The sequence below is a fragment of the Thalia democratica genome, chromosome 1 (genome assembly GCF_965202585.1).
Source record: "Thalia democratica chromosome 1, ktThaDemo2.hap1.1, whole genome shotgun sequence".
NCBI classification, from domain to species: domain Eukaryota; kingdom Metazoa; phylum Chordata; class Thaliacea; order Salpida; family Salpidae; genus Thalia; species Thalia democratica.
Window position 1 is genome coordinate 44,779,723 of NC_139165.1, and position 21,047 is coordinate 44,800,769.

A 21,047-nucleotide genomic window follows, 5' to 3' on the forward strand; every position below is an offset into this window, starting at 1 on the left:
ATTTTAATATTATTTAGTAAAAAAGAATTACACTTCTCTAGTGTACTAAGCATGAGTTATTAAAATTATAATAAAAAGTAATCCTATAACATTTAATACCTTATTTCAGTCCTTTATTGAGTAAAAATCAAATAATCTAAACATACTATGTATTGAACACAATCAAGTATGCAGGTACCATCCCCTCTGAAGTTGCGTTGATGATGTTCTTTGGATTTAATAAAGGTGCGGGATAAATAGAACAACCTCTACTGTCTGAACCAAATGTATTATCTGCATCACCGACAAATGTATCATGAAATTCTTCTTTCGATAAACAAAATTTTTTACCACCGGAAACATCGAATACAGTTTTTTTCGTTTTTTTTATGTTGCCTACAGCAAAAACAAAAGATAAAATTTTAACTTCATCTTTAATTTTACAGTAACTTGTGCCTTTTGAAATCTCCTTTGTCAACACATTAGACACTCTACAAGAACAATTTTTAGTGTGGAAGATGTCTTCACCTAAACACTCTTCTTTGCATTTTTTATCATAAGATTCCCCTTCTTTTGGGTACCCAGACTTGAGTACATTCATGACTTTGTTAGATTTAACTCCGTTAAAATAAAGAGAAACATTGTTTATTTTTCTAACATCATTTTGATCAACAGGGTTTATTCTAAAGATATGAAGAACTCTTGGATTTTTTTCAGTTATTTGATTATTAGTTAAATTCCATATAAATTGATAATTTTCATCTGTATATTTTAGTGTTTTAGTTTTATACAATATAGAACTGTTATTAGTAGTTTGCGAAAGACTGCTTACTTCAAAAGATAACTGTTGAGTAAGTGAAACAATATTATGATCAAATTGAGATTTTATAAACTCTAGTTAAGCAAAATAGTTTAAAGATATTTCTTTTTTCAATTCTGAATAAAACTGTTCTGAGGTATAGTCGCTCGTCGTTTTTAAACTAGTTTGACCTGTTGAAATTTTAGACACACTTTGAGGTTTTGTTTTAGTACTAGTTTCTTTACTAAACCTATGCACAAACATTTTGTTGTACAGTATATCTTTAACAAGTTCTTGCACAACTCTTTTTTCTTTTATTTCTATCAGGTATGCAGGAGTCACTAAGTCATGATGAGCTACAGCTTTTTTCTCTTCTAAGAAATAGTTGTGAAATGTACCGTTAGGAATTTTGTTGTCCTGACTATCAAATGTATCATGAAGAGAATCTTCGAAACTTTTTGGAATTTTAAAATCTGTTAATTTCTCAAAAACTCTTAAGAAAGGCTCATTATTAGCATAGTCTTGCAAACTTTTTTCTGATGGTACAGGTCTTGAACCACTAACACTACTATCTTTCTTACCATTTTTATATGTTAGGGCAGTATTTTTAGGATTAGCAAATACAATTTTACTTTTATTTGATAGACTATCCCGCTTGTCTTTTCTTAGTTGTGTAGATGCTACATTTTTCTTAGTACATTTTACTTTATTGACAAAAAAATAGCTTAAGTTTTTAGGAACTCCTTCATTATTTACAAAACAATTTCCATACTTTAAAGCACACAAAAAATTGTTAGTTAAGTATACACCAGGACCTTTACTACCAGATTGCGATGGTCTAAATCCTTCTTTTAATATACCTTCAACACACGGCCCTTTAGTTCCATGAAGTAAGAGTAAATTAGAAGATTCAGAAGCTTTAGATTCTTGTAAAGTTTTATTAGTTGATTTTACTCTGTAAAATTTACAATCATATCTATCGTCTTTTAGTTCTAAAACTTTACTAATTGCAGCTTCAAGTCTTTCTGTTTTAGACTTTACACTAAGGTTCCATGCTAACGTATCATAATCTTGATCACCGTTTTTCATTAGTTCAAGTTTATATCTGAAATTAGGAGCAGGTGTTGTGAAATTAGAAGTGTTGTATTGAAAAATTTCTTTGACTTCTTTTAACATATCTTCTGTTGTTTGCTTAAATTCGTTAACTGCTTTTTCAATTTCTTTACAAGTCTTGTCTTTTTCTTGAATGCAAAGATTAAGCAAACATTTTTGAGGACCAGAAAAGTTGTTTAGTAGCTTATTCAAATTTGTATCATTTAAATACATATTGTTTATTGTTAATCAACTAAGCTGTAAAAGTACCCGATTTAAATGATAGTAAGATGTTTCCATCTTTGGTTTTTTATTTATTAAATGTTATTTAAAATAAGTTTAAGTTGTGAAGGTTTATTCAGAAAATAGTTGTAGCTAAGAAAACTAATTTAATAAGCGTTTTAGTTACTTTAAGTTTTCACAAATTTGCTAATATTTTTACATATTTAAAAATATTGAAAGAAAAAAATATTGTATCTAAAAAAGTCTTTAATTTAATTTTAAGTATAATTTTTATTAAGTTTGTAAATAAACATATATATCAATAAATAAAAGCAAGTTTAGTTGTATCTTTAATTACAAAAATAACAAGCCACAAATCTGTAATATTGTTAAATCTGTTTTAGATTTGTATTTGTTACATAAGAACCAGTTTAACATGTTTTATTGATCTGTTATAAAAAGATACTAAAATGAAGTATCTAGACATTAACTAATTGGGAAAACAATTAACTATATGTTGAAAAAGCAAAAAATTTATATTTATTAAAACTATATGAACACCATTTTTTTCAAGTTGACATTTTTAGTTTTATTTTGAACATTCGAATATTAAGTTATAGTTGAAATTTTTTAAGGTGTCTAACAAATAAATAGTAATGGAAACTAACAGTTTTATTTCAATAGTCCAGGACAAGACATAAAACTGTAACCGTGGTGTAGGACTGTATAATCAAAAGATTTTTCGTACACCAGGTCCATCGATAAAAATTTCTGAGCATTTTTTTGTCGTTCAAAAAATATATACTAACATAGATAGAGCATAAGTTAGCTTTATTAAGTTTGACAGTTATGGTTTATAGCTAATTTTCAAAAGTAAGTTACTATACTTTTTACTACACATTTACTAGTTGTTTTATATCATAGGAAATATTTTTGAGTTGCTAATAATTAATTACATTTTTGAAATGCTTATTATTCATACAAAATATGCAATAAAATATAGTTCTAGTTTCAAATTTTCATACAGTTGGCTGAAAAGAAGCTTAAGCGTCCATTGACTAAACAAATTAAGAGTTTTTTTTAAAGCTGGGTTTCTTCTTTTAAAAACTGTGTTTGGTTCCTTAGTTCTTGAAGTATATCAAAAGTTAGAGTCTTGAAGTGTAGCAAATTTTTGCGATTTTTTAGTTTAAAAACAACTCAAAAATCCTTAAACTTGTATGAGAAATAAGGTCTGCAGTAAATTTTAAGAATACCATAAAAGCTTTTACAGAAACATTTTTTTAGGTTATTTATTTTCTTTGGTTATGTGTCAATCAATATGAGTGAAAATTGAATATTTACATATAAAATTTTATTATATCTCATTTTAAAATCTGGTATTCTTTCCAAAAATTCATTAGTGTTTTTTTTGGCAATATAGAGTGATTTTAAGAGTTAATTTTTTTAAAACACCCATCACCGACAATTTTGAGTTTTTAAATACATAATTTACTAAAGAATATGCATTTTAATCTAATAATTCTTTTTTAATTTTAATTACGTTTTATTGTGAGTAGTTTCATATCATTTTAAGGACTTACTGTAATGTTTTTATTTTTTTTTTTCTTAATTAATACCAGAAAATTTAAACTGCTTTGAATTTTAAATAATTTAGATTTTTTGTAAATATAGCGATTGTATTTGCAATAATATCTTAAACGTTAGAATTTTCATTTACTTGGTCTTTTATTCTGTTTGCAAAAAGTATCATTTAAAAACCTTTATGTTAGAGATATACCTTTTGTTATAAGTTATAATGCTGCTTTTTATAAAACTATTGGGTATGGTGGTTAACATTACTGAATTACTTTTTTAAATAAATTAAACTTCAGATAGTGTTTGTTTACTTGTAACCTCTAAATAAAGACTCTTTTTAGTATTAGTGTATAGAATAAACTAAACAAAATAATAAGTAAAGAGAAAAGAAATGAAAGAATTACTTAGAAAAAAAAGAAGGTTATAAAAAGCTGACGAATTTGTCCATTTGTATAATTCAAACTTATCAAATCAAAAACACTAAAAAGGCTTGTTAAGTACTAATATAAATACACATATACATATTAATTATCTAATCAAACTACATAAATAGTTTGACAATTATTTTCACTGCTACTTTTAACTAACTTTTCAACGTTTTCTTAGGAAAACACCTAAATAATTTTATTTTTGTTTTGCATTATTGTTTTTCGATTCGGTATTCAAAATTGTATTCTTTAATAAACATGAGGGAAGCGTAAAAAGCTACCCGAAATATTTTTTCACAACTGCCAAACATTTTTTAACAGTCATAAACCTAGCCGTTGTTATTGTTAAAATATCTTACTCTAGGAATGTATTTTATCTTAATCGTTTTAAAACAAAATATTAACTCGAGAACTATTAGGTTTAAGATATATCTTTTGTTATATATTATTTGTGATGATAGTGTTTAAAAAATATTTTTATAAATGGATTAAGGGTAATGAGTTACAATAAAACAGTATTAACTTTATAATTTTTAATTTAAACTTTAAATATGTTCTTGCAATGTTTATTTTGATTACTAAGGTATACAAAAATGAAAAATTAATGAAAAAAGTTATTCTATCATATCAACTTTTAAAAAATTTAAACAAATACTTATACACTTAAATACATATAAGCCACTACAACAAAACAGTAGTTGTTTATTCAACCGGTATAGATTATTTGAAATGTCTTTCATTAGTATGTAAAACTTTTTTGTACTACCTTTTCATTTAATAAAAAAGCTTTAATAAGCTAGTAAGATGGGTATAGACTTGCACCTTTGTTTTTATATGCAGTATTTAAACTTGTATTCTTTTATAAATATGTGTGCAGCATAAAAATTTGAATATTTTTATTTGTTTTTATAATATAAGTATTTCAAAAATGAATAGAGTTTATTTAAAAACTTTTAGGGCTAAAAGAAACTAACAGAAATGTTAAAAAGGGTTTCTGATTTTACATCTTTTTATAATAAATACATAAATGCTTTTAAACAATTTATAGTTTATATAATTTCAAACTTACGATTTTAAACCTAACACGAAATTAAAAATATATGTCAGAGTTTCAATAATTAGAGTTTTTATACGTCTAGTGATTGTAAATGAAAATATTTCTAACACCATTGTTACTTATATAAATTTGGTCTTAACTATTTAAATGAATTTGTATTAGTTTGACTACTTCTACCCTAGAAATTCTAGGTACAAAGTTTAGCTTTCAGTTATAAAATATTTGTAATTATGCTGTTTTTAATACAATTGTGTAAGATGAGTTAAGGATAATGAATTAGAATAAAAGAATAGTGACTTAAGAATAATGAAAATAAAGAAGATTAGTTTACTTTCTACATCTTAAACAGAGAGTATTAAAAATTTAGTTTTTAAGTTTTAACTTTTACAGAAAATTAAAGAAATTTATAAGTAAATTCATAATAAAATTAGAAGATTTACCATAAACTATTTTTGAAAAACGTGACCATTTAAACAAAACTATAGCTAAAAACTGATGAAATAGGCTATTCTTTATTTTGAATCTATCAAAATTGTAAAAGAAATTCAGTGTTACTTATATATTTTCGTATAAAAAAGTAACTTAAACTAAAACACAAGGTATTAAGTTGCTTATAAATACGTCGATTTTGAGTTAAGTTAGAAAACGTTTTACACATGGCAAATACCAAAAAAACACCCTATGCAAAATTTTAGCTAATTTAAAGAAACTTTAACCCTGGCGTAATTTGATTTTCTAAAACCAATCTTTATGCAAACTTTATGAGATCCAAAAATTTGACCTTAGAATTTTAGCTGGATTTTTTTTTACATGATGCCAATTATCTTAAAACGCATCGATAAACACTACATAAAACCAAGAAATGTCTCCATTAAACTTTCTTAAAATCGTCTTAAATTATGCACAATGTGTTTTTGTGATGTTTAGAAACATGTAAGAATTTTAAGCTACAAATTCATGGTCAAATTTTTTGGATCCCAATATAAGTTTTTTTTTTAATCTCATACATTTTCATTGGGGTAGTTTTCATATTGTGCCAAAGTAAAAGTATCTTCAAATCATCTAAAGTTTTTTAAAGGGTGTTTTGTGGTATTTCCCAAGTGTAAAAAAGTTTCGAGTTTAAAACTCAAAGGTCGCCGTATTTATAAGTAAAGCACCTTCCACCAAAGCAATTTTGCTAATTAGATATATCTTCAAATTGTAAAAAAAAAATTTTTGACATTACCTTGTACTGGTACTTTTGTTTATTTTGTCCTACATTTTCTTAAAATTTTTTTTTTATAAAAAATAAGATATATGTAGACTTTCATCATTTTTTCTAGATTTGTTATTTAAAGTTGTAACCATTTCTAAATACGAGAGCAACATAAAAAGTTACTTTAAACAATACTTTAAACAATTTAAACAAAAACATTTTGACACATAATTTAAGTTTTGCTAATTAATTTTAATGCTCATTAAAGATAACATGATGTTTCTTTTAATATATTTTGCATTACAAATACATAAAAGATTAAAGAAAGACTTTTGAATTTTTTAATCTCACTATAATTTTTTGTTATTTACTTTTTCCGTAATTGTTTAGATTTTAGAAAATTGAACAATAAAATGTCAAAATTTTAAAAAGCTCTTAAAAAACATATAACAATTCGTTTGTCATGTTTTTTGTTTTACGTGTAAAATTATCTGTATGTATGAACCGTTTACTTTTTATTTGTTTAAATGCGCCGTTTACTTCTAGTTTTGTTAATACTTTTTAACAAATTACAGCTACAAAGCTATTATTGTTAGTTTATTGAACGACAAAAAAACGCTCAAAATATTATATTATAAATAAATATAAATTTATAATCTACAGTTATTCGATCAAATAGCCCATATTTTCAAAGAAGATCAGAATGTAGTGCTGCAGTTTTATGCAAAGTATTTTCCCGAAAGCGCTGAAGACGAACTGTTGCAGGATGTCACTAAACATTATTTTGCACTTCAGGTTGATCATTTTTAGTTGGATTAATTGTTTTTGATGGTATAGTAAAAATATATTTTTAGTTTAATTTTTATAAGTTGTTATAAGAAACGCAGCATAAAATATTAATAAGCTTTAAGGTTACTAATATTAACTAATGTATACAGGGTTGCCAAAAAACTTGGAATTCTGGAAAAACCTGGAATTTGACAATTTAGGCTAAAAAATAACTGGAAAAACCTGGAATTGAAAAAAAATTGGAAAAAAACTGGAATTTTGAAGCATAACCACTAAAAAACCTTGAATTTTAAAAACAAAAATCACTAAAAAAAGCTGAAAAATCCTGGAATTTTAAACAATTTTTACATCTTAAGTAGTAAACTTTTAATTTGACTCGAAAAATCTACCAATATATAAAAATTTTCTTTTATCATTGAAACTTATTTGTTAAAAAACACATTTAAAGTAGCTTTACAGTATCTTTTCAGTGTTATTATACTACTTAGCACAGTTTTTCACCTTAAACATAGCTTTAAAAAAATCAGGAATAAATTTCTCAAAAAAATTTGGCAACCCTGTGTATAACTTTGGTAAATTTTAGTTTTACTCAATAAAAAATTGTAATTGTAAAAATATGTTAAATTTTATTGGTTATAGTTGTCTCTTAACAGTATTGAATTATAAATGTCAATAAAACTAAAATTTAAATTTTTAAAGATATCCTCAATAATATGTTTATATAATTGGTATAGATGTCTTTAAAGATTATAGTGATTTAACGAACTTGTCTTATTAATGTTTTTAAAAAGTAAAGCAATTAGTTTTAAAAATATTGACCTTACAGTTTAATTTAATGTTTTTACATATTTAATTTTTTACATATTTAAATTATAATTTTGAAAAATTTAACAGTACCAGTTCTTAATACAGAAGAATTTTATAGAATGCACTTATGATGCTGGTGAACTGTTGGCAGCTTTTTCAGCTCAGATAAAAGTTAGTACATTTTCATGTGCCATTATAGTTATTTAAAGTGAAACTTTTAGCTAATATTATCTTGAAAATGTTAATCAACTTAAACTGAATAATTTTTATTTGAGGCTCTAAAACTCATGGTATTTTGAATAATAAAAAGTTTTTGTTAGTAAACAGTTTGCTGTAACTATAAATAATTTTAGTAAGCTTAATTTACTGAACATGTTTTAAAAACTTTCAGTTTCTAATGTAAATGATCTTTACAAAACTGTTGAAAAATATTTTACACGTTTTAAGTTTTTTTTGTACACAGTATGGAAACTTTAGTGTGATCGAGAACGAAAACCTGTGGGAAATGTATAAAGATTTTGTACCTCAGTCTACTTTAACCTACTACAACAATAATCAGGACGCAATAGTAAAAGCAGTAAGTATGTGGTAAGTATATCTGTATATGCTAAGTTTGTATATTAAATCTTAAATAACATGTTTATAAAGTATTCTTTATTATGATTAACAAGTCTAGTTATTTGTGTAGTTTAATTTTTAAAACTGTCCACTTCTAATTTTAGTTTAGCTAGGTAAAAATCTATTTAAAGTAATACTATAAAGGCCACGACAAGTAAACCACGATCAGTAACTTTGTTATGTGTGCAAATTATACACTCTTATATTCTGTCTCGTGCCAGAGAGCTCATTACATAAGATGATTTTCACTATTGTTATCACTTAAACGTTTACAGGCACATAAAGCACAAGGGAATGTGCAGGGAGGCTGCAGAACACGAGTACGTTAACATTGTTCACGACTTTCCAATGTGTGGAGTCAACTACTACGAAGTTCAGGTTGATGAGTTGTTCATTTAATTTTTGATTTTATAACTATCGAGCTACTATGTCAATTGCTTCCAATCTCAGGTTGATTAAATAGTTTGTTCGTCTAAATCGGTGATTACTTATTAGTTTAAAAAAATTAAAGTATCATAGTTCTTTTTACCTACAAAGGGTGTGTTTTCTATTTAAAATACATATAGCTTCCACTTTGACCAAGTCAAACACGTTACAGCAAATTTTAACTATCTTAAATTTCTGCAAATTGAAATATTTAGCACAGCTTTGATTGTTCACCAAATGCTTAGTCATAGCAGATCTTTTTCTTGCAGATATAATTTTTACAGACTTCTTTCTTTTTCCTTTTCAGCTGATTTTAATAACTTATCAATTCAAGCGGGTATATGTTTTTTGACCCTAAGATTATATTAAAATTAACTTAAAAGTTTATCTTTATGTTAGTTTTTTAAGAATACTTTACTTTCTGATTCCATATACCGTTTTAGCCAATAAAACGGCATATCTACATTTTATGTATTTATAAAGTTAAACAAAACATGATTCGTTTAACCGTAAAAAAACATAAAAAATCTACAAGCTGTTACAACAAAAAAAAGTAGGCTTATCTTGTTTCTTTTTTAGTATTAAAATAATCCTAATTTTAAAATAAATTTAAAAACAAAAAAAAAGTGCAAAAGCATTTTGTGAGCTACTACTTTAAGGCTTCTTACTTTTATTGTAATAGATTATTAATAATTCACTAGCTATAATTTTGGGTTACATCGAAACTTAGTTTTTAAAAAGATTAAAAGTAGTTTGTACAAGATTTTAATCCCTATTTCCACTTCAATGTGGTTTGGGTCCACTGTGTAATGGAGTTCTAACATTTCTTTTTATAAAACTAAATTTACAAAACCTTATTACAAAAACTTAAACGAAAGCTTGAAGTATGATCTTCTAGTCATTTTTTATAGGATACAAAAGTTTTAATTTTATTTTGAGATAAAATCAAATCAATATTTAAAAAAAAATAGTCAATTTTATAAAAATTTTCCGATAATAGCCTATGCAACGCAGTTTTTTATATCGTGAGTCTGGACGTTAAAATAATCAATAACATATTTTTTATACCCTTTTTTTCGGATTAGAGAACTCAAATTCTCAAAAAATGTTTCTTCAGTATTAAAAGAAATAAAAAATAAATCAAAATGTTTTTTTTTTTCCACAATTATTCAGTTTTTTTTGTATAAGTATTTTAAATGAAATTTAGAAATTCCGTATAACGGTTTTTATTTTTAATAATTAAAACTGAGAAAGTTTGAAAACGATTGCTTAAAAATTTGAGGAGATTTTTAGTACAATATTTTTTTGCTTTTTAGTTTGCTCAAATGTTATATCATAAACTAAATATCAAACTTTCACAAGGCAGCAACGGCATCCTAGAAATAAGTTTAAGTTTTGAAAAACGGTCAAAAGTAGAATATACTTAGCAGGCCACAAAACCTGGAAAAACCTAGAATTTGATATTATAGGCCAAAAGAACCTTGAAAAACATGGATTTTTAAAAAAACCTGGAGTTTTGAACAAAAAAAAACTAGAAAACCTGGAATTTTAAACAATGTTTACATGTTAAGTAGTAAAATTTTAATTTAACACAAAAAATCTACCATAAAATAAAAAAATTGTCATCAACAAAAAAAAATTTATTGAAAAACACATTTAAAGTAGTTTTACAGTATTTTTCAATGTTATTATACTACTTAACATAGTTTTTAACCTTTAACATAGCTCAAATCTAAAAATAGACCCAAAAATGTTTACTTTTAAAACCCTTGAAGAAATTACTCAAACACCAGTGGCAACCTTGTATAATCATTAAAAAAAATGCTAAAAACAGGGTTTTACCCTTATAGCATATATTATATTATCCTCATATCAAAATATCTTATTATAAACAAAATATCAAACTTGCACAGGACAGCAACGGGGTGAACGCGTTGTTGGGAGTGAAAGCGGATTCGGTGTCGACTTACCCGATGACCGACAAAATAAACCCCACCACCACCGTGGACTGGAACTCCTTGGTTGACATGAGCTACACGGAGCGCAAGTTCACCTTCAAGTACGCCGTTCCAATGTCAGGTAGTTGTTTCAAGCAAATTAAAAACCTTTGATTTGCCAATTTGTATAAATTTATTACATTTTAAAGACAAACTACGTTTTTTGACTTTTGGTTTATTCACTCAATTTTATTAGTTCACGAGTTCTTTCATGAAACGGTGTTTCACTCACTTAATCAATAAGATTGTTGAGATCCTCAGTTACAATTAATTCTTATTTAAACAAAGAAGGTTTCTTCTCTAATAGTTGTTACTTGAGGAAAAATTATATTTATGATATACCGCGCAGAAAATGACAACAAAAAGAAAGAGTCGTCGCTGAAGAGGTCGTTGAAGCTGGGCAGCCAGTTGAACCTGTCCACTGTGAACTTGAACAAGCACAGCAACCACTACTACCTGGACCTGACCATCAACGTGAAAAACACCGACATGTGCAAATACGTGAGTTGAAAGTGTTTTTGATTAAAGTGTGACCAGGCGAAGTAGCCTGTATGGGTAGTTGTACAACTGAATGCGTTTTTTGTAGTTGAAGTTTAAACTAAAGTTCGGCCCATGATAATAAAAGAAAACTGATTCCTAGTGGTTTTTGAGATGATTTCATAATTCTAGACCCTTGTTTGGAATTTTTTGGATATTTTTATAACCTTGTAACTATATATAGCAATATGAAATTCATTAAAATACAAAAAAAAAACTAGTTTTGAGAAAAAGTTTGTGTACTAATAAAATTACACAAATGTAATTTTCTAGTTGTAAAATTTCTTATCCATTTAAAATATTTTTTATTTATTCAAACTACAACGTAGTAATAATAAATAATTTTAGTTTTAACAAAAAGGTAACAAAGTTGTTGATCTACATAAAAATAATACTAAATGTATCAGTTATAAAGTAAACAGCGTCAAATATTTTAACCAAAACTTTATTGTTAGCTGATAGACATCTGTAGGGGAAACCATTCATTGTACATGGAAAGAAGAAAGCTGGGTAGAAACATGGAGCTTCAGCAAATGAAAAGTCTAGCGCTCGAAGAAAAGGGTAGAAGAGAAGTTAGTTAAAAACTTATACTGAATTAAATACTCTTAAAGAAACTTGCTGTGAACTTTAGAACTGTTCGAATTCTTTTAGTTTTTAGTGTTTTTCTAAGAGTAATATAAATATTTGTAAGATGTTTTTCAATACAGAGCTTCCCCGCTTATCCAGTTCCTCGCTTATCCCGTTGGTTTTTGTCGATAAGTAGGTTTATTTAATTTAGCTTAATTCAAAGCCTTACTATAAATACATGTCTAATTTGATTTCAATAACTAAGCAAGCAGTTTATAGTAACGTGATGATAAAAAAAAAATTATAGTTCATGTTTTTCGCCCTATACTAAAAGAGTATTAAACTGAGGGTTACTCCAAACATGAAATTTTTAATTGTGAAGAAACCAAGAAACCGGGTTGTATTTAACAATGTTGCCTGGAAATACTGAAGCATTAGTACACAATCGGCCGGATTAAACAACAAACCAGAAACCTTATCAGAAAGTGTTTCATAACTTATCCAATTCCGAGAAATTAATGCTAAGAAACAAGAAAATTATGTCAAACAAACTTCCATTCTTTCTTTTTTCAGAAAGCGTCCCAATACTAGTTTAACTGTTTATGATGTAATTTGTTTTTGTTAAATTAATTCAAAACTTTACAAAGTTTCGTTTCGTTTATTGTTTGTCTGTTTTAATTGTTTGGTTTGATGAAGAAAATTTAAATTAACTTTATTGGCAGATAAGTAATTGTACGTTTTGTTATATGCATTGAATAATATTAATGAGGTAAATTATTATGAAAAACCATATTTTATCCTTACCCGGCCAAAGGCTAATCAGGTCTAGTTTACATAAAACGCATGCCGGGTAAGTAAGAAAGCACTGTACTTGCAATCACAGTTACTATTTTTAATTTTTGTAAATCTAATGGTAGCGATCGTTATGCCTTCTTATGCTTAGATCGTCAAGCATTTAATCAACAGCAAAAAGTTTAGTTTATAAAACCAATAGATCTAAGAAAGCTACGTTAGAATAGTGCTGGCGAGAAAGCGAAAATTCGCAATAACTTTTAACCACAACCATATCACTGCAATTAATTTTTTTTTGTGTTATTCAAAATGTATACATTTCAGAAAGAACGGGAGAGCAGCTTGAAGGACGTGGACATAAAGCTGAAGTTTCACGAAGAAAAAATGGAGATGATAGCCAAGTACAAAGTGCTGGAAAAGAAGTACAACGAAACTCTGGTTTCACTGGTTGGTATTTATATTTATACTTGGAGAAACATAAATCAACAATTTTTTTCACCGTTTTATAGATTTAATTTAAAATCAAAACGGTGGAACTGATCGGTTCGCCTTTGTAAACCAAGGATACCTGCAACTAGTTTGCATATTTTCCGAGTCAGCATAACTTTTTAAATGTGTTTTTTATGTTGTTTCAAAAATGCTAATTAGTTTCAGGTTTAAGAAATTACCCGAAAAATAATGCTAGAACATTTTTTTAATCGGCTGCCGACGAATTTTTTTAAACCGAGCCGTCTTTTTCAATCGGCTCACAATTTTATCTCGACCAATCACCAGTCGTTATTTTCATTTTTTTCTCTTAACCAATCGCGAAGCGGGGATCGACGGAGATGTGCGGGTTGCAGCGGGAGAAGACGGAGGCGCTGGAGGAGGAGGCGTCGCTGCTGAGGCTGAAAGCGAGGAGCATCCAGAACTCCATGCAGCAGGTGTCCATGGATTTCGAGGTTTGACTCGGTAGCAGTGAGAGAGAGGTGTTGCAATCAGAGTAGCCGTTTGTTTGATTGTGAATTATAAATATAGTGGGTTTTTTAGTGTTTGTATGTTATGGTTAATTTCGATATGTATGTAACTCGTAGTGTACATCATATACTGTGCTCTAATAGTTTTTTTGTTGTTGTGAGCTAGCTTGTCGTATTGTTCGAATTGTTTTTTTTATGCCTAAAAGTTTTTTAAAATAATGTATTTTTTTACAACAAGTTTTGTTACATAATTTACTCAAAGCAATTATTAATTAAACTTTTTTTTGTCTTTGCTAATTATAACTTACTCGTCTTTTAATTATTATATGCTGTACTGAGTAATTCTTTAACTATATTTTATCATTAAACTATATTTTTATTTCTACTTTTGTTTTACTTAATTATAATTTTTTATTTTCTAAAATTTCATTTATACAAGTATTATTCATGATAAAATTAAATAAGTTGAATCCTGCTTCAAGTTAATAAGATTTTTTGATTGTTCTGTATATAATTTACTTTTCAATATATTTGGTTTGATTAAAAATATATTGAGTTTAATTGACTGTAATTATTTTGTTCATAATTTTTAAACATTAATTTCTATAAAGCAAAAGTTGAAAAAAAATAGTGTAGTTTTAAACCAAGATAAACTTTGTTTTATTATTTATTTTTTTTAATAGTTTTTTTTTATAAATTAAAGTGTGTTTCTCAAATGTTTTATTTTTATAATTAACATTTAATACTGACTAATTTGTTGAAAATTTAATTTTGAAAAATTTAAAAAAGTAATATATTAGTTATTACATATATGACTTATTGTTGTAGATTTATAAAAAAAATTATAAGCTTTTGATCATTTGATTTTTTAACTTGTTTAATTTTTATACAAGTTTAACATTTCAAAGTTTATATAATTAGTCCTTTTTTTTTGAAATATTTACCCTAAAAAATATTTTCCATAAAGACTGATTTATTTGTTTCTAAATTTTATGGCATAAACTTTTTTTAAACTACGAAATATAGATAATTCAAATTTATTTTATTTAATTAAATAGTTTTATTGGACTGTTTTCTGCTTTTTGTTGGTTGTTCTTTACAAACAACATGTTTGTTCTTTATTTAAGTAAAAATCCTTATTTAGCTGCGATACAATGTGTTTATAACACTTGGTAGCCATTTAGTCAAGTTTTTATGCTAAACGGTCAGTAAGCCTTCTTGACTAAGTGGAACATCAAAGTTTATTTTTCAAATATTTAATAAAAGTTTATTGTAGATCATTTGTTTTTTACAATATTTGTTTTAAATATTTTTCATATAAAATACTTAATTCGTTAAATTCAAACAACTTTAATAAGTTTGTTTGATTTATATAAATTCTTGTATTTTTAAAATGATTGAGTTCCTTACCTCAACTTGTGTTTTTGTCAAATGATATGTCAACAACTTATTAAAGTAATTAGTTGGTACTTTACATTCAATTTTTTTTGCTCCATTTGCAGTAAGCATATATAAACTAGGAAATATTTTAAATTTTTACTAATGTTATTAATATTTGTGTGAACATTTAGGAAGCCGCTCAAGCACAAGCGTCCACTAAAAAGGAGGTGGAAAAATATAAAGAACGCGTCAACAAACTTCAGTACGATTTAGAAATTAAGTGAGCTTTTGTGATTTGGTTTACTTTTTTTTAGTTGCCATATAAATACTTGGGATGTGTTTAAATTACTAAAGCCAGGTTTAAAAAAATAAATGCTGCAGTATGGCTAATAAAGACAAGTTTTATTTTTCAACTAATGAATGTAATTTTTAAAAGAAATTTATTCATTAAAAAAGAATTATAAATTTTGTAATAATTTGTTATAAAAGTACAATTGCAAGTTTTTAATGAAATAGTCATAAACTTAGACTGCTGTTTTTTTTTCTAAAAATCTCAGTTATGAAATATAAACTGATCACATTCTAAAATTTTAAGTTTTCATTGTTGTATGTTATCCTTATGCAGTCCTTGTTCCTGAATAGAAAATAATCAAGTTTTACAGACTAATAAAGGATTGCCACAAAGTCATGAAAAGTTAAAAATAAATAAAAAAGCCAGGAATAAATAAGGGTTTTCGAAAAAAAAGTCAAAAATTTTGATAAAATCATGCTCTTAATAAGAAAGTTAATCATCACCAAAAGCTGCATTTTCCTAATGTTTTTTTTCTAAGAAATTCTGCTTTTGCAAAACGATGATTAAATCAAGCAAAATAACTGTTGTTTTATCCTTTATAAAAATAAGACTGATAACTTAACATGATTTTAAGTCTTTGATCATGTATTTTTGAATTGGTTTTGATTAAAAATTAGGTATATAAAATTCAGGTTTTTAATGCAGCTGTATCTGCGGCAATCATTCTAATAAGTTATTGTAAGATAATTTACTAAAATAAAAATAAAATAAACGAATAGACAAGAACATTTTTTTTAGTTTTATAATTTTACGTATATCATCAAAATTTTCTTACTTAGTTGGTTATGAATATGTTATAAAAATAAGTTATCAATCTAATGAAGACTATTTAAAATTTAAAGAATACGTTTTTATTTTTTATACTTGGTTTTTTTAATATAGATTAAGATAAAGTATCTTATGACATGCAGTTTTTTAAAGTTCACTGTCGATTTTAATCACAATTCTGAGCGTCAGGCAGCAGTTTAAGGCCATAAGGGGGAGGGGGGGCATTTTTTGACCAAAAATAACATATAGACTTATATTATAGTAAATTTCATAATCTTTCAGATGCTTTTTTTAGATTTTAAAAATATTAAGTAACTTTTTTTTTATGACCGGTTATATAAAGGGTTGTCTTTATAAAGGGTAACTTTAAAGCCGTTTTTCTCGAGTTTTTAAAAACGGGCTTTAAAATCTACCTTCTCCTTCATTTTTCAAGCAATCTTCTTCAAATTTTCAGGAAATGTTCCTTACATTATGAGAAAAAAACGTTATTTGTGAATTTTAATAATTTTAAAAAATAGAAATTCTATGACAAAAAAAAGTGATTTTTTATCAAAAAAAATTAAAAAAAAAAAAAAAAAGGTATTTTTACTTGAAATTTTTTAAAGTCACAAATAACGTTTTTTTGTTATTGTATAAAGAATAGACTGTGAAAGTTTGAAGAAGATTGCTTAAAAAATGAAGGAGTAGATAGATTTTGAATGCATTTGTCTTTTTTCGCCGTTTTAGTTTTTCCTTCCCCATAAGGAACCTGTTATGCGGCCCGACTTTGGCCGGTCATATCTCAAAAACTAATTCGAATTTTTAAAAACGGTAAAAAGCAACTTGAAGCTTAGTAAAAACTCTATAAAATAAGATCAACTTGTAAAAAACATGGCCTACCCCCCTATGGCCTTAATTTAAAACTGGCAATTATATAACAAAGCACTAAAGTTTACTTATATTTCGCTTGAAAACTCCCTAATTGAATTACATTATGGTTATATTTTGTATTGTCTATTTATTTAGAGTGTCAAATTTCTACTAAAAGATTATATTTTAAATTATATTTAAATTTATGTTAAATAGGCAACAAGAAAACGATCAACTAAAAGAAGAAGTCGCATCACTGAAGAAAAAACTGAACAGGCATTCTTTGGGTATTATTCGAAGCTCATCGTTTAAGGTAAAAGAAATACTTTAAAGTTTAGTAACTTTAATACATGGTTTCCTTTAAATCTTTCTTTTACATTATTTTAACTATCACAAGTTTCAAAATTTGATTTTGACTCGATTAACTTCAGCAAAACTCACCGCAATCAGTCAGTAGTCAGCAACACATCAAGAGTTACCATAGAAGCCAGCTGCAGCACCAGGATAGCAACGGTTACCATCCGAACAACAGCGGTGACTACCAGCAACAGCAGTTCGCTCCCCAATACGAAATTGAGCAATCCTACCAAATGTACAACAACCAACACTCCAGGTTAACTTTTTTTGGAACTTTTTACACGTTTATTTATAGTATTGTTAGTGTAAGTTTCCTCAAAGTGTCTAGAAAAATACTAGTACAATTTATTTTTGTTTTAACTTGATCATATATAACGTATGTTGTTACAATTTTTATAAGGTGTTCTTTTCGCTCAATCAGTCAATGTTTTACTTTTGGACTTGTTACATTTTTTAAAACAAGTACTCGAAATGTGCTCTCAACTTGAATTTCAATGTACTGCTTATTAAATAATTCAGATTTAATTTTAGAGTTCAATTTTGGAAAATTATTTGGCTTTCTAAGACTTTTTTGTATGGCAGATCGTGCCTGCAGACTAGAAAAGTTTACTAACCTTACATTATGTGAACTTTACATTCGGTTTTCAATAAGTAAACCCCTTGTTTTTTGCTTGATTTATGATATTTAAAACTAAGAAAAAAAATATCATAAACTCTATAAACAACAGTATGATTACATACAATACAGCTTTATAAGTTTTTCAAATTTTAATAGTGCAGTTGGAATCTTAATTTGTTTTCAGTTTGAATCAAGTGTTTTACAGGAGATGTCTAGTTTATATAATACTTATTTTAAAATAGCAAAAGTAACATTGTACTATAAATAGGTTTGCTTTTCTCAACTGTTGAAAATTTTTTTATTATTCAGTTTGAACAAAAAATTAAATGCACCATAAATTTAATAGACTAAAACTGACATTTTAGTTCAAAGATGTCATAATTTTTTGTTGAACTGTATAAAAACTTTTTAACATCTAATAAAAATTCTGACAAAAATTTAATATTTGTATAGTTTAGTTGTTTTTTTTAAATATTTTTGATACTTGTAAAAAAAATAAAGTAAAAGATAATCATTACAAAGTAGGCCATGTATATTTTATTTAAACTAAATTTAATTATATACATTAGTTGTTTACTAGATTGTCTATTATCCAACAATGAAAAACACTGCAACTTTAAAAAATTTTTGTGATATTACAACCTTGAAAACTTAAAAAATAAATTAAAAATATAAATAAAAGGTCATCATCGCAAGCATCTAGGCACAATCAGCCGAAGTACCACCGACAATCGCCAGCAAACCGATCTTACGACGACCACCATGAAATACAAAAATCCAAGTTAGTTTCGGAGTGTTCTGAAGTCAAATATGTAAATTTTTAATTTATCGGTCTCGCGTTTAGTAAATTGAAATAAGTTGTTTTTTTAAATTTTTATTTGCAAACAAAATATGGGTAAAAAAGCTCATCAGCGCATCAAGTAATTTTATTCTTAATAAAATCTATATATGTATTTACTTAATTTAAATATGAGATGTTTGATGTTTAGATTTAACATTTCAAACAAAAATATCCACACAGCAAGGAGTACGAGTCGACGAGCAGCAAGATGGAGCAATCGTTCCAGGAGATCAAGTCGAACATGATGAATTACGAGTACAGCTGCACTTCCAGCTCTAACGACAGCCAGGACAACCTGTACTTCCAACCTCAATCGGTTCGCAGTATAGATGTTTAGTTTTGTATATAATTTTGAATGTATGATTTTAAATTAAGTTCAAGTTGCGCGCGAATTATAAAGTGTAAATGAGTGCACTAACGTTTAAATTTCATTAGTTCAAACTTAAATGATTTTTGGTTAATTGTAGTTTTTCTTTTATTAAGTATGTTATCCAAAAAAATATTACCATCATAATTTTACTAACTAGACCAACATGAACTTTTTTCTTCTAATTTAAGTTAGTATTTTAGATATGTCTTTAAAAGTTTATAAGCATACTAAAATATGGCTATTATTAATAAATTTAAATTTTCAATTTTTAGAAACCCAAAAAAATAATGTTTAATCATATTCTTAACACTCAATATATAAAAGATTTAATAAATTTTTTTTTGTTATTTAGTATACTATAATATACAATTAAAATAAATATGGCTACATGAGCATTTTTTCAAATTTAATTTAATTTTAGAGATGTGGCCCCTTAAAGATTTTATAATAATTTAAATTGTCGGAATTCGAGTTGTCCTTTTATTTATGTTTGTATACTTGCAAGTCAAACACATTTTTTGTTCTTTTAGTTTTCAATTTAAAAATAACAAACATCCCTTATATGACATATTTTTAATCATATTAAAACAAAGTTAAACTCTCTTTTGTGTTTGAAAGTATGCTTTATACTACTGTTTGCTAAAACTATCTTGGTATTAAGTTTGTTTTATACCAATGGCTTTTTTTACTATTTTTGTTTTTTTTGCCAGGCGCTACCTATTTTTATACTTTACATTGGAATTTTTTTAAATAATTTTGTGATTTTTAATCAAAGTTTCTAATGTTATTAAGCAGTTTTGAGCTGTTTTCCAGTTGTATAATATGAGCAGCTCGGGCATACACTGTATAAGTGTAAAAAATATGATTAATACTAGCCATCAGTTTTTCACACAGTGTCACAATAAATTTTGAGAAATACTGGTTTAAAGCTAACTGTGTCATAATCACAAAAGAATCAAGCTAACCCTTTAACTCTGGCTATTTATTTGCAGCAGAAAAAAGCAACTTAGTAATACAACACACCTGTTCATGTAATACAAGGTTTCCAAATTCTTTTTACAATCGCCACTTTGGCAAAAATCTCTCATTTCCACCACCTAATTACGTATTTACTTTTTAGTTTTCTTTTTACTTTCTTGATACAGGGGGGTGAGCTCGCCCACTTTGGGAAGCCCCGATGCAAGAATTTAAGTTAACTTTGTTAAAATGTTTCTTCTAAACGGGACTTTTTTTTTATCAAGTCAATGTTCAAGAACTTATATTTTTCAGGTTGATGAGTGAATGCACACTGAGAGGAAAGAGGCCTAACACTAGTAATATTTTATTCGCCAATAGTTCTTGCATATGTTTTCCAACTTTACTAACGGTACGATGTTTTAAGGTTCAGTTTGTTATTTTTGATAATGTCACGTAATACTTAACCAAATCTTAAGTTTCAGGTTTGGTCAATCAAAACGAACTTTTCATATCACGGTTTTTTATTGTGTTTACTTGTATCAAAATATAGTTAAGAACAATCAATTTTTATTTTTTCTTATATCAATGTTTGGAAACTCAGTTTAATAATCTTATTGTCATTTATTTTTTTCATTTTAAACAAAATTAATTAAGAAAGCTTTAAATAATTTAAGAAGCAAGTTTTTCTCATGTTTTATAACATTTTTATGATTATCAA

At 26.5% G+C, this 21,047-nt stretch overlaps 1 protein-coding gene across 1 annotated transcript; it reads left to right on the forward strand.

The window, feature by feature from the left end:
* Nucleotides 1–6,620: 6,620 nt before the first annotated feature.
* On the forward strand, nt 6,621–20,788 carry LOC145836390 (uncharacterized). The gene is made up of 17 exons (XM_082944196.1): nt 6,621–6,625; nt 6,923–6,938; nt 7,011–7,142; nt 8,031–8,114; nt 8,407–8,531; nt 8,837–8,939; nt 10,901–11,066; nt 11,334–11,485; nt 11,977–12,093; nt 13,205–13,327; nt 13,693–13,821; nt 15,408–15,496; nt 17,402–17,498; nt 17,617–17,798; nt 18,844–18,942; nt 19,183–19,318; nt 20,642–20,788. Exons 1-17 carry the CDS (start codon nt 6,621–6,623, stop codon nt 20,651–20,653), a joined length of 1,767 nt encoding a protein of 588 aa, XP_082800322.1. The 3' UTR covers nt 20,654–20,788.
* Nucleotides 20,789–21,047: the final 259 nt, after the last annotated feature.